This window comes from Rhincodon typus, chromosome 30 (genome assembly GCF_021869965.1).
Source record: "Rhincodon typus isolate 14 chromosome 30, sRhiTyp1.1, whole genome shotgun sequence".
NCBI classification, from domain to species: Eukaryota; Metazoa; Chordata; class Chondrichthyes; order Orectolobiformes; family Rhincodontidae; genus Rhincodon; species Rhincodon typus.
This window is the reverse complement of record NC_063361.1, coordinates 5,797,238-5,823,290: the sequence shown is the minus strand read 5'-3', so window position 1 is coordinate 5,823,290 and position 26,053 is coordinate 5,797,238. Positions and strand designations below refer to the sequence as shown.

Sequence of the window (26,053 nt, the reverse complement as noted above, 5' to 3'; positions counted from 1 at the left end):
GGGGTCTTGAAAGATTACTACCAGTGTTCTCTGTAGTACTTCCTTTAATATCGAAGAATGCAAGCCATAATGTCTAGGGGACTTATCAGCCTTTACCCCATTAGTTTCCCTAATACACTCTCTAGTAACAGTTATTGTGAATATTTCCTCTCCCTCCTTTTTCCCTTGGTGTTTTTGGAATGCTATTGTATCCTCTACCCCAATACAAAGTATTTATTCTACTCCTTTGCCAATTTATGACCCCATTATTATTTCTCCAGCCTCATTCTCTAAGAAGCATATGTTGACTTTGATCTCCCTCTTCATTTTCATATATTTAAAGACACTGTTCGCATCTGTTTTGACATTACTTGAAAGTTACCCTCAAAGTTTATTTTCTCCATCTTGCTTTTTTTTGGTCATCTTTTGTTGGTTTATAAATCTTTCCCAGTCCTCTGGTTTACCACCAATCTATGCCATATTGCATGCTTTTGCTTCTTCCAATTTCTTGCTGTTCATTTTTTAACCATGCATGGTTTACCCCCTAATAAAAACTGAAAGAAGTGCAAATGCTGTAAATCGGGAGCAAAAACAGAAGTTGCTGGAAAAGCTCAGCCAGTCTGGCAGCATCTGTGAGGAGATATCAGAGTTAACATTTCGGGTCCAATGACCCTTTGCTGCACATTAACTCTGATTTTTCTTCACGGATGCTGCCAGACTGGCTGAGCTTTTCCAGCAACTTCTGTTTTTGTTTGTGGTTTATCCCCTTCCTTGAATCCTCGTCCTTCAGTGGACTATAACTTTGTTGTGTGAGTCATGAACTGTTTTCTTCAATGTCTACCATTGTTCCTCAACCATTTTTTCTGCTAATCTCCTTTCCCACTCCACTTCAGGCAACTCTGGCTTAATTTCTTTGCGATTACCGTTATTTCAGTTTAACACCGGTTGCTCTCACTCAAACTGAATGCTAAATTTTACTATGCTTTGGTCACTCTTTTCTCAGGGAGCTTTTGCTCTGAGATGTGTTTGCTTCATTACTTGCCTCATTGTACATTGTGGGTTTGCCTACCCCAAATGGACTGCAGTGGTTCAAAATGGCAGCTCACCAGGACATTCTCAAGGATAACTAAGGATGAGCAATAAATGCTGGCTAGCTAGTGATGCCTGCCTCCTGTGAATTAATAATAAGAATTACCAGATCTAAAATAGCCTGATATCTGATTGGATCCACAATATGTTGTTCTAGGAAACTGTCCTAAATACACTCTATGAATTTCTGTTCGAGGCTCCCTCTGCTAATTTGATATTTTTTCAGCAGAAAGTTTGTTACAGGTATATCTAATTTAACCACATGCAGTTAAATGCAAAATATACTTTCTCTGGCAGACCTCAGAATAAAAATTTTCATGTTTGATTGTTTAGTTGGCTGCCTATTTGTCCAAATTGTGCAATGATCTACTGTTTAACTTCTGGCTGTCTGTGTCATGTACAGTCTTCTGTGGAATGTGCCCTTTAAATCCAAAGATGATAAAATTCATTTGCATTTCCTTCCCAATCCCCCATTGCAAATGAAAAAGTTAGGCCTGTACCCCCTGCCATGTCTCCTCCAAATATGGTACAAATTATTAAACCAGTTTTTCATTGTCCATTCCCCTTTAAGGCTCCAGAGCTATTGCTTACTCTGCTGCTGTCAACGTAGGACCAAAAGACAGGATTAACCCATTTACCCTTGAACTATTCCACCATTCAAAGAAAGCATCACAGATCTGTGACTGAACTGCATTTACTGGACTTCATCTTCTATTCCTTAACACTTTTTGTGCCCTTGCTGTTTGGATTTATACAAATGATTTAAACCTGAACGTAGGAGGGTTGATCAGTAAGTTTACAGATGATACAGAAATTGGTGGAATGTTAAGTAGTGAGGAGGATATAGATGGGCTAGTCAGATGGGCTGAGCAGAGGCAAATGGAGTTCAATCTGGATAAATGTGTGGTGATGCATTTGTGCAGGAAAAACAAGGCAAGGGACTACATGATGAGCAGTAAGGACCCTGAGAAGCATCAGGGGCACCTTGATGTGCAAGTGCACAGGTCCCTTAAGCTATCGGGACAGGTGGATAAAGTAGTTAAGAAGGCAAAGTGTATACTTGCCTTTATTCAAAGAGGCACAGAGCAGGGACGTTATGCTGGAACTATATAAAATGCTGGTTAGGCCACAGCTAGATTATTCTGTGCAGTTTGAAACCCACGCAGGAGGGATATGATAGCACTGGAGAAGAGATTTATCAGGATGTTGCCTGGACTGGAGAGTTTCAACTATGAAGAGAGATTGAATAGACAGCTTGTTTTCCATTGAGCAGATGGAGAGGTGTCGTGATTAAGTTGTAAAAAATCGTGAGGGACATGGATAGGATAGATAGGAAGAAACTTTTGCCCTTGATGGAGAATCAGTGACAAGGTGGCATAGATTTAAGGGAAATAATTATAGAATCATACAATGCAGAAAAGGCCCTTCAGCCCATTGAGTCTTTACCTTCAAAAATTTCCAACGGTTTTTTCCCCCCACCCAGACCGTAGTGGGAATCTGGAACTCACTCTGTAAGTATTTAGATATGCACTTGTGGTGCCAATGCATACAAAGCTATGGGGTAGGTGCTGGAAAATGGAATGAGAATAGTTAGTTGGTTGTTTTTGACTGGCACAGACAAAAAGCACTGAAGGGCCTTTTACCGTGCTGTAGATCTCTAGGATTCTAATAATATAGTTTGAGTAACCTCTGCAGTGGGTGCTGTGTTCATCTATATTGAACTCTCTCCAAGGCAATATATCCTTCCTAAGGTGTGCTACTCAAAATACCTCTGATCTACCAAGCCCTCAGCCTTATTTCTACTTGTATTGTAGATTTAATGCCAGTAATCTGTTCGCCTTTCTAATTTGTTTTACTTGTTCAGGAAATTGTAGTAATACTTGTGTCTGGATGTCCACTGCTTCTAGCTTCTTCACCATTTAGAAAATACCCTGTTCTGTACATTTTAAGTCCAAAAATGCATGACCACTATTTGGTTACATTGAAATCCATTTGCCACAGTTCTTCTCATTAACCTTTCAATATCTCAATTTTTGTCTTTCTTCCACGTTTTTGGGAACTAGACCATTAGCTGAGAAGGATAAATCTGCAGCTTAGAGGTAGGAAATGGGAAAATAATGAATTGCTCATTTGGAGAGCAGTGCAGATGCAGTGGGCTGAATAGTTTCCTCCTGTGCTTTAGTAATTCTGTGATTTTACAATGCTACCTACCTTTGTCTGATTGACAGATTTAGATATATAACTTTCTATCTTTGTCATTAATAAATAACGAATACTGAAATCACTGGGATGTCCAGTGTGCTGACCTCGGATGAGAGTAATTATTCAACATGTCGTTGTTTCCTTTTCCTTCTTTTCCTCTTCCTTCCCTTATTTTCATAACAGTATCGCTGTTATCAGAATGGGGCCTACCTGGATCCAGGCAGCTCTCTTATACATCATATAATAGTCTTTTTAAAAATGGCACCAGTACTGATTGTTGCAGGAATCTATAGTTTCTGTACTGCATTCGGTCTGCAAGAGGCTTGCGACATGAAATCTTAGTTTCCACCCCACCATCTATCTCCTGCCACAGCTACATAGATTTATCTACTGATGACAACAGAACAGTAACATCTAACCTCATGTACCTTCTATCCATTCCATCAACCACTTCATTTTACTTCTCTGGGCTAAATGACTTTAACATCAAGTAACAACCGCAAGAAGCTCAAAAGGATTTTTGCTTCATTTTATTCAGAACATTTTGCAACTGCAACAAAACATAGTGATTAGTTTGACATCAGGGTTTGTTTTGGCAATTTAATTAAAATCAATCGTGTGAAATCAGTTAACTTGAAAGATAGAACCATGCAAGCTTTTGTAGAATTAGAAAGTGCAAGAGTCCACATTGTTCATGAAATTGGCTTCTTGTTCGTACATCTGAGATCTCTTTTATTCATTCATGTGATGAATGTCACTGGCTAAGCCTGCATTTATTGCCCATCACTAATTGTCCAGGGGGCAGTTAAGAGCCAACCACATTGCTGAGCAGCATGTTCACTGTGTTTTTGACTTAAAATTATCCATTTCCCTTGGTCATCTTCGCCACAGACAATGGTCAAAAGAGCACGAATAAATACATTTGCACTTTTACCAGATTCCTGTGCAGCTGACCACGAGGAGTCATCTCCCTGTTTGTTGCTGACCTGTTGTCTCGATACTTGGCTTAAAGAACTTGTGTGAGACAAGTTATTATGAAGTAATCAGTCTCCAGAAAACTGCAGTTGTTACTTCTGAAAGTCCAGTTGACACATGCATTGAATTGTTGGGCTGTCTAGGTGGCCTTTCCATCGTTCCAGCACCTGATGCAAGGCAAGCAGATATGGTTTAGATGAATATTGTAAATAGAGGGAATGATCCCATTGTGATGACTCTGTTTAGATTGGTGTCAGAATCATTAAGCATTTAACTGAACTGTCCGCTATTTTTTAGACCTTAACATCTCCTCCTCCTAGGAAGTGCAGTTTTTATGACTGTCTCATTCTATGCTAGATCTCAGCCCTTCAGAGTTCCTGCAAACTCATGTGAAAGGGTTCCATTGAAAGGACTGCTTACATATTAGTAAATGTGTGTGTATTTGAGTGTGGTGAATGGAGTGCAAGTCATGCATACAATATGTGCAAATCCTATGTTTTGATGCACTGAACAGGGTTTGGGTGCAGGTTCTGTAGTTGTGGATAGTACGTTTGTTGGTGGGCTACCTTAGTTGGCTAGCTGGCGAGTTTACAATGCTGAGTGCCAACAGTGTGCGTTCATTTCCCACACTGGCTGAGGTTACCATGAAGGACTCACCTTTGCAAACTCTCCCCTTGCCCGAGTTACGGTGACCCTCGGGTTAAACCACAACCGGTCATCTCTCTAAAGAATGAACAGCCCTACGGTTGGTAAGACTTCGCTGTGTTGTTATGTATGCGGAATGCAGGTTGTTTGTTTTGGATGCAGTGGATAAGTAGGAATAGGGTTACAGAGCATGTGTAGTTTATGTACGTAGCAATGCAGGATTTAGTTACTATATTTCATGGTACAATGGGAAGGTGCAGATAGTTTGACTATCTAGGGTTGCACATGGGAAATTGTGCCCTCTTGCATACCACCAAGTAATTAATGTTTTTTGTTTTGTGATTCTTTGAGGAATTCAAATTTTAACTTATTTGGAAATTAAGTTGCCATGAATTTTACTTTCATTGGAACTTTTTGCCCATTGTCTAAAATCATCTTTTATTCTACTTGCCTGATAGGTGTAGGAACCATTTTCTACTCACAAGATATATTGATGAACTAATATAATGCTCATTTACTGTGTTATTTCATGCTAGCTGTGTAGTAGAATGAGGCCTGCTGCCTGTTAGCATGTCTGATGGTTATTTCACTAATGAAGAATTTATCACTTCATATTCTAACACCATTCTCTTGCTTATTAGGTATTTGCCTCCTGAATGTTTTGTCGTTGGGAAAGAGCCTCCTAAGATTTCCAATAAAGTCGACGTATGGTCTGTGGGAGTTATCTTTTATCAATGTCTCTATGGACGCAAGGTAACTTTTAGTTCCTGTTTTTCTTTAAAAATAGTTGCATTTTATGCAGAATTGTTTTAATTTTCACAGCAGTGTTACAGCGTTGGCATGGAGAGCATCTCTTGCTGTACCCAGTTCTGAGGTTGAGAGAGACATTATATAAATGCAAATCATTTCACTGCCTTCTGTCTCCCCTCTCTCTTGATGTGGAGATACTGGTGTTGGACTAGGGTGGACAGTCAGAAGTCACATGATACCAGGTTATAGTCCAACAGGTTTAGTTGAAATCACAAACCAGTGCTCCAAAAGCTTGTGATTCCAAATAAATCTATTGGACTATAACCTGGTGTTGTGTGACTTCTGACTTTGTACCCTGTCTTGGCATGGGAGAGATGAAATGGGTAGGATATGGCATGGGATGGGGGTGGAAGAAATGATGGAATTTAAGAGTAGGAGGTAATTATTTGATACAATTTATTATTCAAAAATGATTAGAGATAACAAGGTGTAGAGCTGGATGAACACAGCAGGCCAAGCAGCATCAGAGGAGCAGGAAGGCTGACGTTTTGGGCCTAGACCCTCCTTCAGAAATGGGGGAGGGGAAGGGGGTTCTGAAATAAATAGGGAGAGAGGGGGAGGCGGATAGAAGATGGATAGAGGAGAAGATAGGTGGAGAGGAGACAGACAGGTCAAAGAGGCGGGGATGGAGCCAGTAAAGGTGAGTGTAGGTGGGGAGGTAGGGAGGAGATAGGTCAATCCAGGGAGGACGGACAGGTCAAGGGGGCGGGATGAGGTTAGTAGGTAGGAGATGGGGGTGGGGCTTGAGGTGGGAGGAAGGACAGGTTAGGGAGACGGGGACGAGCTGGGCTGGTTTTGGAATGCAGTAGGGGGAGGGGAGATTTTGAAGCTTGTGAAGTCCACACTGATACCATTGGGCTGCAGGGTTCCCAAGCGGAATATGAGTTGCTGTTCCTGCAACCTTCAGGTAGCATCGTTGTGGCACTGCAGGGTCCCAGGATGGACATGTCGTCTGCGGAATGGGAGGGGGAGTTGAAATGGTTCGCGACTGGGAGGTGCAGTTGTTTAGTGCGAACCGAGCATAGGTGTTCTGCAAAGCAATCCCCAAGCCTCCGCTTGGTTTCCCCGATGTAGAGGAGGCCACAACGGGAACAGCGGATACAGTATACCACATTAGCAGATGTGCAGGTGAACATCTGCTTGATGTGGAAAGTCTTCTTGGTGCCTGGGATGGGGGTGAGGGAGGAGGTATGGGGACAGGTGTAGCACTTCCTGCAGTTGCAGGGAAAAGTGCCGGGTGAAGTGGGGCTGGAGGGGAGTGTGGAGCGGACAAGGGAGTCACGGAGAGAGTGATCCCTCCGGAAAGCAGATAAGGGTGGGGAGGGAAAAAAGTCTTTAGTGGTGGGGTCGGATTGCAGATGGAAGAAGTGTCGGAGGATGATGAGTTGGATCCAGAGGTTGGTGTGGTGGTACGTGAGGACAAGGGGGATTCTGTTTTGGTTGTTATTGCGGGGAGGGGGTGTGAGGGATGATTTGCAGGAAATGCGGGAGACACAGTCGAGGGCGTTCTCGACCACTAAGAGGGGGAATGTTGCTGGTCCTTGAAAAACGAGGACATCTGAGATGTACGGGAGTGGAATGCCTCATCCTGGGAGCAGATGCGGTGGAGGCGAAGGAATTGGGAATAAGGGATGGCATTTTTGCAGGAAGGTGGGTGGGAGGAGGTGTATTCTAGGTAGCTGTGGGAGTCGGTGGGCTTGAAATGGATATTGGTTTCTAGGTGGTTGCTGGAGATGGAGACAGAGAGGTCCAGGAAGGAGAGAGAGGTATTAGAGATGGTCCAGGTGAACTTAAGGTTGGGGTGGAAGGTGTTGGTGAAGTGGATGAACTGTTCGAGCTGTTCGTGGGAGCACGAGGCGGCACGGATACAGTCATCAATGTAACGGAGGAAGAGGTGGGGTTTAGGGCCAGCGTAGGTGCGGAAGAGGGATTGTTCCACGTAACCTACAAAGAGGCAGGCATAGCTTGGGCCCATTCGGGTACCCGTGGCCACCACCTTTGTCTGTCGGAAGTGGGAGGAATTGAAAGAGAAGTTGTTGAGGCTGAGGATGAGTTCGGCTAAGCAGATGAGGGTGTCAGTGGAGGGGGACTGGTCGGGCCTGTGGGACAGGAAGAAGCGGAGGGCCTTTAGGCTGGTCAGTTGAACTGGGATTCAATCTGGATAATTGTGAGATGATGCAGTTGTGCAGGAGAAACAAGGCGTTCAATGGTAGGACCCTCCAAAGCACTGAGGATCAAAGGTACCTTGGTATGAATGTGCACCAGTCTCTTAGTGTAGCAGGGCAGGTGATAAGGTGATTTAGAAGGCTTGTGGTATACTTGCCTTTATTGGCTGAGAAATAGGGTTTAAGAGCAGGAAGGTTGTACTAGAACTCGATAAAACATTGGTTGGGATACAGTGAGAGTATTGTGTGCAGTTCTGCAATCCACATTGTATGAAGGAATATGATAGCACTGGAGAGGGGCAGAGGAGATTTACCAGGATGTTGCCTGGGCTGGAGAGTTTCAGTTATGTGGGAGATTGGACAGACTGTTGTTGTGTTTTCCTGAGAACAGAGAAGACTGAGAGGAGATGTGAATAAGGTGTATAAAATTAAGGGGTGCAGATAGGGTAGACAGGAAGAAACTTCCATCCTTGATGGAGGGATCAAGATTTAAGGTGTAGAATCATGGAATCATACAGTAGAGAAGAGGCACCTTCAGCCCATTGGGCTTGCACCTCCTGAAAATTCCCACCAGCCTCTGGGTGAAAAGAATTTTCTTTACATCTCCTCTAAATTTCTAGGATCATTTTGGAGGGGTAATATCTGATCCTTGAGGAATAGTTTGCTGCTGATCCCTTTCTCTTGTGAAGCTTTATCTTCATTTGAAACCAGTGGTGTGGGGACCACTCCATTGTGTCAGATTAGGTGAGAAGTCAGCCCCACAGGATCTTCAGGGAAGGTGCCAGTACTTTGCAAAATTTAAAAAGGTTTGAAAAGTGAATGCTTTCAGCACCCTATTAGCCTCTTCCTGGCAACTATGAATGGTTATCTGTAAAGAAAAAGTGATAGAAATGTATTAATCTTAATTATTCGGAATAGATTCTGGTTGACACCAGGGACCATCTAGAACTGCTTGAATCTGGTCCACCTCAATAGTAATGTCTGAACTTTAGCAAGCTTAGACAGCTTTTGACAGCTAGTGATATATATGTTGATTCTTGAAGTTTCTTTTTCAAAATGTATCAAAGAAAAGTTCAGGCAGGGAGTACTTTGAAAATTATTTTTCTTTGAACCTTCCAGTTCACTAATGACTGCTTGCTGCTTTGTTTTCTAAGCTCTGATATGTTTGAACATTTGCTTTCTATTCCTTAGCCATTTGGTCATAACCAGTCTCAACAGGACATCCTTCAGGAAAACACAATTCTGAAAGCTACAGAGGTGCAATTCCCTCAGAAGCCAGTGAACAGTGCAGAAGCAAAGGTAAGTTTGTCGCTTGAAATGCATGATAGCTGCAAGAAAAGTGGAATCTTGTTAGTATGCAGCTACCTGACCTTGCTATTTATTATGGTCACCAAATCCATTTGGACCTCATGATAGCACAGAGCTCTTGAGGTACTTTGACCAACAGTGCAAAGGCAAAATTAGACCATCTTGGTGCTCCACAATCGTTAAAGCATGCATTAAAGAATCTGTTTCATTCTACTGTAGTGTTATTCTGTTTGGTTTTTTATATTGTATCCACTGCATAAGGTTTTGCACTGCAGCACAGTTTAAGCTTTCCTGACAAGATTAACATATGCACTTAAAAATCTAACTTCTATGTTTTATAACTTTATTTAATATCATTCTAAGTTGCACAGTGTACACACACTCCAGTTCTCAAGAATTTAATTTCCAAAACAGAAGTTTGCATGGAAATAATCAGAAATTCTTACACACTTGTGGTTGAGGGTCAATGAATAAAAGTTTATTTTGGAAAGAATACTGAATCATAAGGAATGTAAACTTAAGTAAGATATTTTCTTTTATTATATATACAGAACAAATGTTAGATATCTGTTTGAATCTATGCTCCGATTGTTATCTGGTCTACCCACATTGGGGGAGGGAGTGGGTAAGTGGGCTAAAATGTAGATAAAAATCCATCAAGCTTATAGTTTTCTATTTTAAATTGTCAAAACATGAATGCATCTCCATCTGTCTATTTTTGACATACTTAAATAGTTGAGTTGATCACAAGCTTTGTTTCCAATAATTTGGAATAAATTATTTTTCACCATTGTTATAGCTTTAAACCAATCTAATTTCTAAAGATTGGAGCATAGGAACTCAAATGCAGAATGTAACCAAAACAGATCAATTTCCTTGTATTAATTCATTTCTCTGTAATTAAGCAAGAAATGTCTTTTCATAGACCTTCTAAAAGGACTTTGTCATCATACAATCCTACCTATAATGCAGTCTCAATATGCACCCAGTTATGGCTAGGTCACAGTGTAATAATCTGTTTAGACAGTTCTAACACGCAGTTTTGCTTCACTTACTCAAAGTATCTCAGCCCTGATCATGATGCCTAGTGGTGGGAAACAGGTGTTTCCTTCATTATTTATTTGAATTCCCAAGATATTCCTGGGGAGAAAATCATTGGTGTGTACCTATTATATACCACTTATTGGCTCGTTATAAAGTAGCATTGATTGAGACTCGAAGTGTTTCCTCAGGGTAGGTGATGGCCTAATGGTATTATCACTGGATTGTTAATCCAGAGACCCAGGTAACATTTTAGGTACCTGGATTGAATCCTGCCGTGGTAGATTCAATTTAAAAAAAACAAAATCTGGAATTAAGAGCCTAATGATGATCATGAATCTGTTGCTGATTGTCAGGAAAAACCCATCTGGTTCACTAATGTCCTTTTGGGGAGGAAACTGCCATCCTTATCTGGTCTGGCCTGCATGTGACTCCAGACCCACAGCGGTAAACTCTTAATTGCCCTCTGCACAGTTAGGGATGAGTAATAAATGCTGGCCCGGCTAGTGGTGCCCTCATCCTGTGAATTAATTAAAAGAAAGTGAAGAAGGAACAAAGAAAAGGGAAAGTATCTGGTGGGAGGATAAAAGATTCTTCACAGAACTAAATAATTTCAACATGGTAACTTTTTGCTTTTATGTAACTTTTTGCTTTTTGCTCTTATGTAACACAACTCTTATTGTCATGCTGTTAAGAACAGTAAAACTAAATCTTGTAGTTGTTTGCTACCAAGGGCACTTCAGTTTGGGAGAACATTGAAACTGTAGATAATCTATTTACCTTAATTGATGCAATTTCTTCATTGAAAAACAAAATACTGTAAATGCTGAAAACAGAAACAAGTATTAGAAACAGATCAGGCAGCATTTGTAATGAGATTGCAAACTAATCTTTTTCAGGCCAAAGATCTCACATCAAAAACGGCATTTTCAGAATTTGTTTGAATTACAGTTTTTTCAATATCCTGGAAACTTTAACTAACAGTATTGTGGGAGTATCTTCATCACACTGGTTGCAGACATTCATGATGGCCCACATAATTTCTTTAATAGCAACTTGGTCAGTAGTGTTTATATCCCCAGAAGGAATGGAAAATATCTTGGCGTGGCATTTTTCTGACTCAACTGTGAATTTTGGGTGCATCACATCACAGCAAGTTTGTTTCCTTACCTGTCATCCAGGCATGATCAGTTCCAGCAGGGAACGCTGAATAACTATGCATGTGGTACGTAAGAGATGTTGGTCAGTTTCCTCACAGTCAAAGAGACCTCTTTGGTCTTTGTAGTTTTCAGTTGGTTGTCTGGATCCTCCTGGTCAGTATGACTCAGCTATTCTTTTGGATATATTTCCTGACCCATAAAAAAGTCTGTGTTGCTGGAGATAGTGAAATAGCCAACAGTGAAATTGTTTTTTCTAGTCACATTATGTCAGCACACAAACCACATTTTTCTGTTGCAGCACTTCCTTATGTACGTGTTAATTTCCACAGTTCTTCAGTGATTCCCAGGTTCCTTGTGAATTGAGCGAAAAGTATTCCTATACCAGTCCTGTGTGCATGACTGGCTCAGACTGCTCTGGGTGAATGGAAGCAGACTAATTGTGGATCAGTCAAGAGGACACTCACTGTCTGTCTTACTCGTCTGTGTCTTGCCTCACACTGAAATGTCATTATTTGTGGATTAAATGCAAGACACTCTGGACCTACTGTAACTGAATTCTCTCGAGTACCTGGACCCAAGTTGTTCCTGAATTTTGACCAGTAGAGAACTTCTGATGAAATGGTGAAATAAAACTGGAAAATTTTGACAATACTTCTCACATCAGACAGTGTCTGTGGAAAAAGAAACAGTTAATGATTTAGTTTATAACCTTCCAGTTGCATTTTATTTTCAATGTTACGAGCAATAGCTGCCTCACTCAATGGAGGATAGACCCAATAGCATGTGACACAACAAAATGTGGAATATACGATGGTAATGTCACTAGAATAGTAACCGAGAATCCCACGCCACCGCTCTGGCAACATGGATTTGAATCCCATCATGGCACATAGTGAAACTTGAACTCAATACAAATGGTGATCATGTAACCACTGCTGATTTTATTGTAAAAGCCAATCTAGTTTCCTAATGTCTTTTAGGGAAGAAGATCTGCCAATCTTGCATGGTCTGGTCCATATATAACTGCAGATCCACAGCAGCGTGGTTCACTCTTGACTGCACTCAACAGCTCTGGCAATTTTGGATGAACACTTGAAATGTCATAACATTCAATGTTATGGGCCAAGTGGTGAAAAGTGGGACTGCTGTAAATTTAACATAACTTTGGCACAGACTCCAGTTGGCTGAAGAGCCTGTTCCATACTGTCCTATTCTATTCTATTCTATTCTATGATGCAGTCAGGATATTTGCATTTTTGATGTTTAGCGGGGAGTATTATGGAAGGTGCTTCGTCCAGAATATAACGATCTGAATTTAGCAATTGTGCAGCTTTTTATTCAAGGAATCAAAATGGCCAAGCTGTAATATTAAACAGGCTGGGTCACTTGTGTGAAGGATTTCTCCAAGTTGCTCTCATTTCAGCCTGGTGTGCTGCAGAAATAGCATTTGAGGAAAATGTTCTTCTATTTATTGAAGCTGTGTGAAGGGGATCCGTTGGATAAATGGTTGGTTTTGTTAAAGGTAGTCTCAGTCGATCTAATGATTCTCTTCCCTCAATAGTGGAGGAACATAAGTCCACGGACTCATCCAGACTGAAATCTTACTGCAATGGAAATGCTGTTTGCAAGGATAATGCAATCTTTGGGTGGTAATATTCCACCCATCCTTGTAGTATTCACATTCTTCATTCACCCCATTATAGTCAGTTCCCATGGCAGACCTATCAATCTTTCCGGTATTGTTCTGATATGGTTTTTTAAAATTTGTTCTTGAGATATGGGTGTCACTAGCTAAGCCAGCATTATTGCCTGTGCCTGATTGCTCCAATCCCTGTGATGTAATTACGCCTAAGGTGCTGTTGTAAAGGAAAGGAAGTATAACTCTGACTTGGTGGGGAACTTGCCATGTAACTGCTGCCCCTGACCACCGAGGTGATGGGTGGAAGGAGCTTTGATGAGCTTCTGCAGTGCATCTTATCAATGGTACTACCACTGAGCACTGATCGTGGATGGGATAAATATTTAGGGTGGTATGAGAGGTGCAGATCAATGGGCTGTTTTATTTTGTGTTGCTGGAGCTGCCCCTGTTTAAATGGAGAATATTATGACCAAGGTGGGAGGAGAGTACTGTCTCTCTCTAGTCCCATTATTCCCAGGTGACACGTAAATGTAATTGTTTTAACCAGTTTTCAATAAGGCTAGTCAGACCTTCACTCTATATAAGACTTCAAATACAAAGACCCATCATCCAGGTTTCTTTAATAAGTGAAGCAGCTGGTGGACTAAGGCAGATTTTGCTGAACACACACTGTTGTCTACAGAGATCTCCAGTGAAGCAATCATTCAAGAAATATCGACAAATTCTTTCAGAGGCCTCTAGTAAGAGAGCAGCTGGAGCAGGGCTCCAGGTACCCACTGGACCCACAACAAGAGGCAGTTTCCAGAATCAAGAGAACTGAATTCGGAAGCTTCTTTCTTTCAACAGGTCTCTGGCCAGTTACCCCAAATTACAACCAAATCAAAAACTGGAACCTGATTGTCCATAAACCCAGACAGACAGTATCCAGTAAACCAGCAATTACCACAAGAAATGAGACTTCTTGTTAAAACGAAGTTCCAGTGCCCTTTTGTTGACTTTTTTTTTAATTTCACGAAATCAGTAACATTCAAACTCGAGTCCACAAAAAAATTGGAAAGGAAGCCTTCATGACACACTGCTAATTACAGTAATTACGATAGTATTTTATTCAAGAAACATGTTCACAGCCCAAAGACTGAACTGTACTCTGATTTGCATCAAAAATTCATTTACAGACTAAGTAGTCAAGAAACTTATTACAAATTATTAACTCGATCAAGGGATCTGGGAATAAATATCCACTTGTTTTTGTCTGGGCAAACTGGCAACTTGGCTGTCCCATTTTGTTGCCTTGATTGTAAACTCCAAAGTTTCGAGGCATTCACCTCAACTTATGTCACGGGGCACGTGTTTTATCTACTAAAGTCTGCTTGTATGATGTAAATTTATTGGCATTCAGCTGCACATTGTTTTCGTTCCACCATTCATTGAGATCATTGATAGTTTTCTGAGCCTTGACTCCAAATGTCATATCATCGACACGTTTTGAGTACTTGACACCAGAAGAAAAGAGAGTGCTATTAGTGAGAATTAGGAAAAGAACTGGCCCTCATAGTCCCCTGAGACACACCTATTAATTGAACCCCTTTGTAAAGGCACCCAAAGTATCTGACACATACAGTGAAGTCAGAAGTTGATTGGACAATTTCCTAACCACAACTGTACGATCATCTATCAAATATATTTTGAAACATCATCTAACTTAGGAGAATAAGGGCCTAGACAGTTTGATCTTTTTTCTTAGGACAATCCGTCCATCCCAGAAATTAGTTTGGTACATCTTCATTGTTTTCTTATTCTCTCTCACACTCTGTATGTATAACTTTATATAGAAAGGAATTCAAAACTCTGCACTGTATTCTAGGTTTCATTACACCAATGCTCTGTGTACTCAAATCTTAATGTGCCATTTGCCACCTTAAATGTTTGCTGCATCTGTATGTTAACTTTCATGAATAAGGCCTCCAATGTTCCTTCAATGTTCAGCCTTTCCCACTATCTCACCATATAAGAAATACTTTGTATTTCTGTTTATTTAACTAAAGCAGATAATGTTTCAATCTCCGCATTCTATTCAATCTGCTAATTTTTTTTCCCACTTAGTTTCTCCAAATCCTCCTGAAGTGTCTTTGCATCTTGCTCATAACTCACTTTCACCTAGTCTTGAGTCATCTACAAACTTAGATTTATTACATTTAATCCCCACATGAGAATCATGATATAGATTGCATATATCTGAGATCCAGGCACTAATTCTTGTGGTACCCTACTAGTCACAGTCTGCCTCTGACAAAGGCCCAATTATACCTACTGTTTTCTATCCATTAACCACTTCTCAATCCGCAGCAGCATAATTTCCCATATAGTCTTGTTTTGTGAAGGACCTTTTTGAAAAGCTTTCAGAAAATCTAAATATGCTACATCCACTAGTTTTCCCTCATTTATTCTGCTAGTTATATTCTGAAAAACCATAAAAGGTTTTTCAAACAGGATTTCTCTTTAATAAATCCATGTTGACTTCGTACAATCATGTCATTACTTTGAGTATTCTGTTATCGCATCCTACATTATAGCTTCAAAGATTTTCCTTATGCCTGATACTAGGGTTACAAATTTATAGTGCTCTGTTTTCTCTCTTCTTCCTTTCTTAAATAGTGGGCTTACATTTATCACTTTCCAATCTGCAGAAAGCACTCCAGAGTGTATTGAATTTTGAAAGATGATCACCAATGCATCTACTACCTTTATAGCCACCTCTTTCAATACTAGGAATGCAGATCATCCAATCCAGGAGATTTATCCATTTTAAATCCCATTAATTTTTCTAGTGATTTAAACTAATTTTTAAATGAATAGTCAAACCTCCTAGTTCTTTATTTGCGCCAGTCTCTAAATGCCCCATTATTTCTGGCAGTATTTTCCTCCGTTTTCCTCACTCAGCATAAACCTGAATGTTGTTCAGGTTTTGTTACGTATGGTCGCAGACTACATCAGTACCCAAAGAGTTATGAATGGTACTGAATTATTTTGCAGTCGTCAGCAAGCATTTTCACTCTGATTTTATGTGGGAAGGAAATTCATTGATGAAGCACCTGAAGACGGTTGGGCTGCAGACACTACCTTGAGAAATTTGTGCATGATCTCCCGGGGCTGAGATGATTGAACTCCAGCAACTACTGTTCTACCAAATTCCTTTTGTGTTTGGTATGACTACAAACAGTAGAGAACTTTCCCACCAGTTTCTTTGTTAGATGCTGCCTTCAGTCTTGCCCTGCTTGTTAAATTCAACTTTTTGTCTGCACCAAGACTGTTACAAGCCCAAAATAAGCTAAATGGCCTTTGTAGACCCAAACTGTGAAACGTGAGCAGGTTGTTGCTGAGTGACTACTGCTCGATAGCAATCAACATCATCACTTTCTTGATGATTAAGAGTAGACTGCTGGAGCGATAATTGGCTGGATTGGATTTGTCCTGTTCTTAGTCTTCAGCACCATGGTCAAGGCCCAAAGTCTTTGGAATATCCACTTCCTCTGTCTTTTCTTGATACAAATGGAGTGAATCAAATTGTTTAAAGATTGACATTTGTGATACTGTAACCTTCACGAGAAGACAGATGGATTATCCACTCTGCACCTCCATCAGAAGATTGATGCAGATGCCAGCCTTTCCTCATTAACCTGTGTTTACATCACAGAAGGAGGCCATTCAGCCCATTGTAAGCATGCCAGTCAGCAAAGATCTGACTTCACTAATTCCAATTTTTGGCTCTTGTCTCATAAGCCTTTGAAAGCTGTGGAAACACAAGTGAATCAAGTGCTACTTAAATGTTAGTGTTTCTGACGCAACCACTCTTTTTTTCGGGCAGTGAGGTCCAGACTCTCACCACCTTCTGGGTGAAAGAATTCTCAACTTTCCTTTTTGTTGTCTGCCCCTCTCCTTAAATCTATGTCCCCTGGATATTGACCCACTTACTAATGGAGAAAATGCCTTCATATCCAAGCTACCTATAACCCTCCTAATCTTGTATGCCTGTATCGGGTCACCTTTCAACCCTAGGGAAGACAACCCTAGTCTATCCATCGTTCCTCATAGCTCAGACCCACCAGCCCACGCAGCATCCTGGTAAACCTCCTCTGCGTGGGAGTGGCTGCAATCACATCCTTGCTTTAATGTGATGATTAGAAGTGCAGAGTAATGTGTCTTCAGTGATGTGTTGTGCTAACTTTCATTGAGGATGTACACACTGGCAAATTTATCTCCAAATTCATGCTTGTGTGATTATGGTGTCTATTGGAAAGTTAAATAATCTTCAGAAATTTACACTTCCAACTCAGTTTCAGTGATTGCTTTCACAATGATTACTCTGGCTCTGTTTTGGCACAAGCTTGCTGAGATTTGTATAGTACAAGTAAATGAATCTTGTATGATCTAATGTACTTGCCAAGCAATCCTAATGCCACATCTAATATTTAAAAATTTTGGCAGTGTAATTTGTTTCCCGTATTTATCACTTGTTCGCAGGTTTTGTTGATGTTAATAGCCTCAGCATTCTGGGTCAGTGGAACCAAGGACATCAGTCAATTCAGGCCATTAGGTGCTTGGCAATAAAATTTTTGGTAAACCCTTTACAAAATGATGTGCAGCCAAATGTATATGTAATGCCGTCTTTAGCTTGCTGGGATTAACCAGGAAATGAACAGGTTTATAGGTAAATTTGCATAATGCAGACTTAAAGCATTTTTTTGCTTGTCAGCTAGGCGGGACAGTTGACTCCTATTAATCTTTAGTAGCCTGAGAGAGACATATTTTGTGCTGGTCTGAGCATGACTAGGGATTTATAAATATTTTCAAGAGTAGTCCAGGATTAGTCCAGATAGAAATGACCAGGCACAGCAGATGTAGCAGCAGTCATAAAGGTAAGTTGTAGAAGTCATAGTTCAGGATTCTGTAGCCATTCAAGTGACTCGTGAGTGAACACTTTCCCAGAAGGGAGCAGTTTCTATGGACAGTTTGGCCATCCATAAGCCGATAAAAGATGATTTAAATATATCATTGATGAAGTTTTTAAGATTTGTCACTTGGGTTGTGGATGAGGTGAGCAAGTCTACAGCCTCATATCATGGATGGATACTTGTTTTGCAGAATATGGATCCATTTACCATTAATTTTTGGTGTTTCCTGCAGCTTGTGGTGCTTAATTTCTGTGAAGCAAGACATTTTAGAGATCTGTAGATACCAGAAGTAAATGTGGAGGCGAAGGCCACAAAGAGAGAAGTAATATCAATTCTCCAGAAGATATATTTATTCTCTGTTAAGTAAATTGCTCCAAGTAAGCTGGAGGAGCATGAAGTCATTTTATAGCCCTGTACAAACTGAGTCACTTTGTACAGTTTTGCCACATTTGATAATGTCTGCCTTTTTTTTTTCTGTTATGAAATATAACATTCTAAGAAACTGAACTGAATGACATCTCATCAACTGTTAACTTGCCTTCGGAGCTAATAATGGAGTAGTTATGAACAGCCTTCAGTTTTGTAAGGCCGTGGTGATCAGCTATTTGTTAGGCACCCATCTATGTGGTTAAGGAACCCCATTCTGACATAGAAGCATCTGTCACATTTGCTGCACGGCACGTCATTGGGCTGAGAAGGTACACGCTTCACTTGCCTCTGTTTTCTCTGGTTCTTCTTTCAGTCAGCTGAGTCCCCTTCACAGAATCTTTGTAGTTCAGATGTGTTCTTTGTAGTTCAGATGTGTTCTTTGTAGTTCAGATGTGTTCTTTGTAGTACAGTGATTTGCAACACTCCTAATAGGGAGTTCTGCTTCTGGTGCTCTGTCATGTCCACTCTAACTTCCTGTAACCTTTGAACTCTTCTTCAGTCACTTCTAAACTATCCTGAATGACGCATTAAGATATTTAGAATAGATTTCTTCTCTATTGCTGAACAGAATTGCTACTTAGCATTTCCTGGAATTGTCTTCTCCATAAATGTTACCTGTCATAGATTGCTGGCTTGCTCAGTACAAAGAAAGGGATACAACTAAAGGATTTTATCACGATGGTCAAAATGGTTAGGGTTTTTATTAAATCAGGGAAAATGATTTTCACTGATGGTCGTGGTAAGTAGAGCCCAACAGTTGTCAGGGCAGGGAATGCTGAGCAGAAATTTTGAAATTCACTGTTTTAATTGATGCATGGATTTTTTTCAAGAAAAGACTGTTAATGATGACAGAGAGGAGCTATTAAATGTGTAGATGACAAGAAAATCCAAAATGAATGGTCTTGCTCTGCGCTGTAACATCCTGGGTACATTTTCCTATTCGTTTGAAACCGTTCCAAATGGTTTCCAGATAAAATCTCACATGACTGTTCATGTAATGTCTAAGCAAAACCTACCTTTCAGTTCCCTACTTGATTGTAGTAATTAACTCCCCCAGATTAAAACATTTACGTCTTAAGTTATTCTAACTTGCTTCCTTATCAATACCAAAATAGTCTGATACTTGTCAGGTTTTGGGAATTCCAACTTTAATGAGAATTTTTCTTTCTCTCGTCCTGTTGCAGGCCTTTATTCGTCGCTGTCTGGCATATCGTAAAGAGGACCGAATAGATGTTCAGCAACTTGCCAGTGACCCGTACTTGATGCCTCATATTAGAAAATCAGTATCCAGCACCAGCCCAGGTGTGGTTGCATCAACCTCTGGATCATCTAATAACAACAGTTCAAACTGAGCACGTAGACGATCCACTAAGAGGGTACATACACAAAAGGAGTACAGAATCTGTACTGGTAATATCCTGATTTGTACCAGGTGTTTTCTCTGTGTCTGTCCAGCGTGGGGAAGAACGTCCTCACAGATTCTCTAAAGCGAGATGGACAGAGACTGCGATGCTCCAAGCTGGAAGTAAGGAGGCGATGGCAGAGGCTGTGAATCATGGACCATGACTGATGGCTGCTAATGAAAAGGACAATGATCAGAATCTGCATCTTTCTCCCATGTCCCTTGGCTGTTGCTCAGACACAGCCATGAACTGAAAGTGGCTGTGTGCTGGAAGAGAGTAAACAAGATGGGTGTTTGTTTTTAAATGCTTCTAAGATATCTTCTACCTGCACCCCCCCCCCCCCCCCCCCCCATCCCAAACGCACACATGGGTGCGCACACGCGCGCACACACACAAATCCGTGTGCGCACTCTTCCCTGCCAACCTGCAAAATGAATTGGTGACATCTGTTCCACATTGAGCACAAATATGGGGACTTGATTGTTCCAAAGTTTGGAGTTGCCTGTCGGTGCTGGAGGCTATTTTTGAGTCAGATACACACACCGTCCTGCTAATCTTTCTTATATAAAAAAAATTGGACTTTTTCTGTTCCTCATCCTTCCCACGCCACCACCCCATGCTCCATTTACTTTCTGACTGTTTCTCTGTTGCTTTTTCTTGCACTGTTCCTGCGGTACCTTAATATGTTGCTCACTTTCTGCTCAAGTGGATGTAGATTGAGACACAGACAACACTAAGGCTTTGAGGAACCTGCAACAGGAAAAGTACCTTGAATTGACACAGACATCTCTTTTAGCCTCTTTTTGTCTGTTTTTTTGCTTTCTCGTCATTGATTTTTTTTCGATTTATCTCTCTTGCTTCTGTTCCCCAAACCTGGCAATTCACTTCTGCTTTGGCAGGCTCCTGCTTTCTGAAGGTGTATTCTCAATTCAGTTGGCATTTCTATGAGTGTAATAATATTTGTGATCCACTGTGGGTTTCCATCTAATTTTTTTAAATTTTGAGTTAAATAACTAAAGATATTCATCTGGCAAATTGCAGTGTCTGATTTCCACGTAACTTGTTTTATTTTCACTTTTCAGGAATAAATCTTTCAGGGTGGGATGTTGTCTTCATACACTAATAGTTCAAGTTCAGAGAAATGAACTATGATGGTTTGCGGTCTAGCTCAGATGAGTAAAATATTGCTACCATTTGGTGATCTCACGTCCCTTTCCACAAGTGCAGGGACCATGCATTGTTGTGTAACCAAACAACCAGTTAACACCCTAAATACTGATCACAGACAAACCTACCTTGGGACAGGGTTTGGCCGCCGTCGGTCAGATGTATGAAAAGCACCCCACCCTTAGGAGATACTTGAATTTCTGGATAAGCAGAATACAGTTCTTGAACACTTTCTCAAATATAATACCAAACATTCCTTTTTACCTTGAGTTTGAGGGAAAAGTAGCAACAAAAAGTGTGGAGTTTTTTTTAAGGAGTAAATTTCTTATTGTAATGGAGTAAAATTTCGGTTAAATGAGACAATTTCAACTCAGCCTAATATCAGAGTCTTGCAGAACAGAATGAGACCACTTAACCCATCATGCCTGTACTGCCCCAGTTTTGTTTTGTTTGTTTGGTTAGTTAATCCATTTGAGCAGCCTTGAATGAAATTATCATGTTTGTTTTCACTGAAGTAGAATGAAGACTCCATATTTGCAAAATACACTATATGCATATTGTTTTTCCTTTATATTGAGAGCCACTATTGATTTCTCAGTCAAGGTTAACTTCATCTGAACATTGATGATGCTCATCCTTTTCTGGGGAGAATAGTCTTGTTCCTAAATTCTGACTAGGTGCAGTACACCAGAAATCTTGGACAACAGTAACAAATGGTGCACTGGCGTCCAAAGTGGATTTGCTTAGATTTGAGAGGGAGGGTGCTGCGCTCTTAATCGCATCAGTTTTCTCCCTCACTCTGCCTTCCCATTTGATTCCTTTATCTTTCATTTTCCGTCTGTAACATTATCCTGTTCCTACTTTGAATGAGTATGACCTTTCTCAGTGGGTCTCACTGCATCACTGTTGCTTATCCACCTCCAGAATTTTTATCAGCAAGTTTCTTGAGGTCACAGACTAGCCCCTAATGAGATATGTAAGTTTCAGCCAATGTCCTTGCACACAGTACACCTTTGTTACCTGGAATCAATCTATTAACCCTCATTCCAAACCAGAGAATGTTTAAGGATCCTCCTTTTATTAATAGGGAGCAAATACGTCTTTATTTTCACATTGAGTATTTTGATCTTAACTTTTCACAGTGGTAAGATAATGTGTGACGAATTAACTTTCCCTCTGGTTTCGCATAGAATTCAAATCCAAGCCTGTTCAGACAAGGATATTGCTACACTACAAAACTAGAGTGCAGCTTTGTGTGGTGAATTCTGATGGAGCATTGAGAAAATTAGATGGTGAAATTGCTTATTGTGGAATGTACTACTTGGGTTGGGTACAAGGGAATTGTAATTTCACAAAACTTCGTGCAAGTTTACCCAGTAACTTGTAACCTGCTTGAAGGGATTTTGCTACAAATCCTGCTAGTCAATGTTAGTCAACAAAAGCTAGGCAGAATCTCAAGGTTACAAATTATTTAACTTTGGAATTGTTGCTAAATGTTGCAGTGGCCTGGCTTGATGGCATTTGGTTCCAAAAAGTGAAGGTCCGCATAATTGACTGTATTGAAGCTTTCTATTGAAGTCTTAAGCTCCCATATCTGACTTGGATCCTCTCAAGATTAAGGCATTGCCTGGAGTGGCATCTACAGAAGCTCTTCCTTATTGAAATATGGAAAAAGTGACTACTTAAGACAATAAGTTATTAATTTGCTTAAATAAATTAGATTTGTTCCTCCCTCAAATTAAACTGAAGTTTCCGAGTTTGTAGACAGCTACAGAATCGTTATGCCATTGTTATTGAAGGTAAGGGAACTTTGAGGATATATGGTTATTGCCATCTGGTTTTGTTCAGAAGTTACATTGGTTCTGCATGCAAAGTAAATGTTCATGTCCACGTTTAGAGGGTGCAGGAATAAAGTAAAACAGCAAACCAGTCTGGTTGATCATTAACACTAATGTTGGTCTAGATTTAGTGGCACTGTCTGTGCAGAACATTTTTAATAAGTCTCTAATTGAGGTAGAATCATCCACACTGCTACTAATATACAATAGCCAGGCTGCATTCTCTAGCTGTCCTCTAAAACATCATTAAGGACTAACAACACTGGACTAGTCAAATGTCTTTTCTGTTTTTTTTTAAATTAGGTTCAACTTTTATATTGATTTTATTAAAGGACTAAGGCAAAATATTGCACAATTCATCTCCAGTAAAATGCAGTTTGGCAGTCTGTGGTAATCACATTTGGTTGGCTTGTGAAATAAGTCGTGTTTCGTTTTCTTAGAAAATCATTATCTGAAATTATAGGTCCTATGCAGACATCCTAGGGGGAGCGGCTCAGATAGAGGTACATAGTCTAGTTCCTGGTGACTTGCAACCAGAGGGTGCAACTTTCAAAGGCACTTCTGCCTAGTTATTTAGGATTGGTGCTTGTATTCTTGATAACAAAGCCTTTCTAAGAAGAAGTAATTTTGACTGTAGCTCTTAGTATTGCTCCCAAATTTCTGGGATCGTACTTTTGTTTCTCTTGAGTCTGAAATGATGGTGGATTGTGGAAGGAAGGAAGATCATAGTAAAATTGAGGTAGACTGACTTTTGTCCAAAGCCGAACACAAACTGGAAACTTTGCATTCTCTGGTCATAATCTACTTGGAGAACTTGTTCACATAATCATTAATCTAGTTGTCACTGTGAGCAGCAGGCATTATCATTCTGAAGCAAACATTCTCCCAGAAATAGAAATCTACAATCAAAACAAGAACATTGTCTCGGAATAAATCTTAATATCAGCAGAGCAAGATTAAATTATGTTTTTGGCCCAGAAAATGTTAATCCATCACATCAGATAGATGGTATGAACAGCAGAAATGGATCCCTGGAAAATGTCTAAAAATAAGGTTTGTGCACATCCCTTTTCAGTGGGTCAACACAACTCTTTTGCACAGTTGGTCAGTCTATGTGTGAGAGATCAGATTTTATTATTTCTCCAGGAGAGTGAGAATACAGTCATGTTCTGAAAACCTGTTTGCTTAGGGTCACCCTGTTTTCACTTAAAGATCTGGATTGTTTTGTTTTCCCCATCACCAACTCACCCATCTATTTAACATTCATTTCACCTTTCAATATTTAGGCATGTGCAGCTAATGGAAGGTGATGTTTTGCACATTATTGATCAGCCGTTAAAAGATGTGGTGCAAATATGTGTTGCCAACTAATTCCTCACAAAAGTTACTCTTGTACCTTTTTCTAATAATTTTAAATATTTTAAATACTGGAGCTGCTTTTCTTCGGGGAGGAGACCTTGGTGCTTACAGACAAATCATTCTGTTTGCTCCTGTTCCAATAAATATCCAACAGAGTTAAAGATGTTCTTAGAGTTCATAGGTTATTATGGTGGATTTCATGAGAACTTGATAAGTCTTTTTAGCAGATTGGAAAGTTAATCCATTTAACACTGATTGTAATACCCTGCAGAAGTTCCATCACACAAGGTTGAAAAAGTACAAGATTTTCTTAGTGGGTTTAGTCAGTCCCCACTATATTGGGTTGGATCATATATAATCATTTTATTTTCTGGAAACTATTTTCAGATGAGGATTAAAGTAACTCTGATTTTATTAAAACAAATTGGTGTCAAATTTTTGGATCCCAGTTTTTAAATGCATACTGCTTTATGGAAAACACCCACGTTTTGTTTGTTCCATCTATCACTTCTTTTCGGTTTGAAATTTTATGTTCTCCAGTTCATTCATGCCTGGCGAATAATCTTGGAGTAACTCCTTCTCCTCCTCCTCCTCTTCATCCTCATGTTATTTTCCCTTTCCTACCCCAATTTACCCACAGATCCCCAAAGGTGCAACCCACAGCTAAATCCTTCTGCAGTCCCCTTATGGCTGAATGTCATTCAGCACTTACACATGTGCAGAAACTTTGGTTTTTGAGTGTTCCTTTCAGTTTATTTCATTGCAGCTAGTTTAAACACTGTGAATAATTCCTGGTTTGATAAGCTTTCAGACCAGTTTATTTCTCCCTGTGGTTCCTCTTTCCAACTATTCTGTTTTTTTTTAAATGAAATTTGTACAAATGCCTCTATTTAACTGTATACTGTAGTGGTATGATGACGATTCTGATTTCAACTACATGAGCCTCTCCTAGACTACAGCTTTACTTTTAATGTACAAAAGATAAACAAAATGAAGGGGTGAGTTTAAACCGGTACGGATATTTTCTTTTGAATCAAAAGGAAGGTACCATGGAGCCCCTGTGAGTATGTGTCACTGTGAAATACATGCTTGGTTAATGACCCAGTCTGTGGATGAGGGTTGCTGTGTATATTTCAATAAATTGTATTGCTTTGACTGTGCGGATTCCAAACCGTTAGATGTCCATTGATAGCTGCTGCAGTGTAGAAATTGTTTCTTTTATTCATCTGCTAATAAATTGAAACTTATAACATTTTTTTTTAATATTCCTGAATTCTTTTCTCTTGTCTGATGTTCAAAGCTATCTGCTCTGCATAAACCTCTAGTCCTGTTGCCGTGACTGGGAACTGGGTGTAGTAGCTGATGAAATGATACTGTCTTACATCGTAGATTTGGATTTGACCAAAGTCTTAGTAATGGATGGTCGTTCTCTTAACAGATTGGGTCCCTGCAGAAGAAAGGAAGCAGTATCTGACTTGCTGTTTAAAAAGAATACTATTGTAAAAAAAAATTTGATTCGAAGATTGTTCCAGGGAGAAGCAGATATAAACATGTCTACGAATTATGTGGATGAGTACGCTACTCAACTCCTCAAGATGCTTCAGTATTCAGTAGATCATACTGATGGTACACCTCACTGGGAGTGCACTGGAAATCAAGCTGGATATTCTTGGAGTTGTCACAAAAGTTAATGATTCCAGAAATTTTCTAATCAACCTGTCAGGGATGTTTTTATACACCTCTGTAGCAGATGGGACTTCAACTCAGAGTACAGTGATAGTATCTCTACCTCTAAGAGCTCAGGTTAATGATTTCATAAAAATATGTAAAATTCCCCCCAATGAACATGCCTTTTAGATCCAGGTTGACAGAAAGAACTAATCAAGTTTCTT

The 26,053-nt window shown here is 40.0% G+C and overlaps 1 protein-coding gene across 4 annotated transcripts in view; it reads left to right on the top strand.

Annotated features, from left to right (window-relative positions):
• tlk2 (tousled-like kinase 2) overlaps positions 1-25,419 on the top strand; it is a 150,765-nt gene extending 125,346 nt beyond the window's left edge. For 3 of the 4 annotated variants that reach the window (XM_048614581.1, XM_048614583.1, XM_048614582.1), the window contains 3 exons: positions 5,532-5,643; positions 9,057-9,164; positions 19,579-25,397. In XM_048614581.1, coding sequence (XP_048470538.1) covers positions 5,532-5,643; positions 9,057-9,164; positions 19,579-19,746 — 388 coding nt within the window. In that variant the 3' untranslated portion in view covers positions 19,747-25,397. Of the gene's footprint in view, positions 1-5,531; positions 5,644-9,056; positions 9,165-19,578 lie in introns of all 4 variants that reach the window. The other variant, XM_020516349.2, reaches the window with a different exon arrangement.
• The last annotated feature ends 634 nt before the right edge of the window (positions 25,420-26,053 follow it).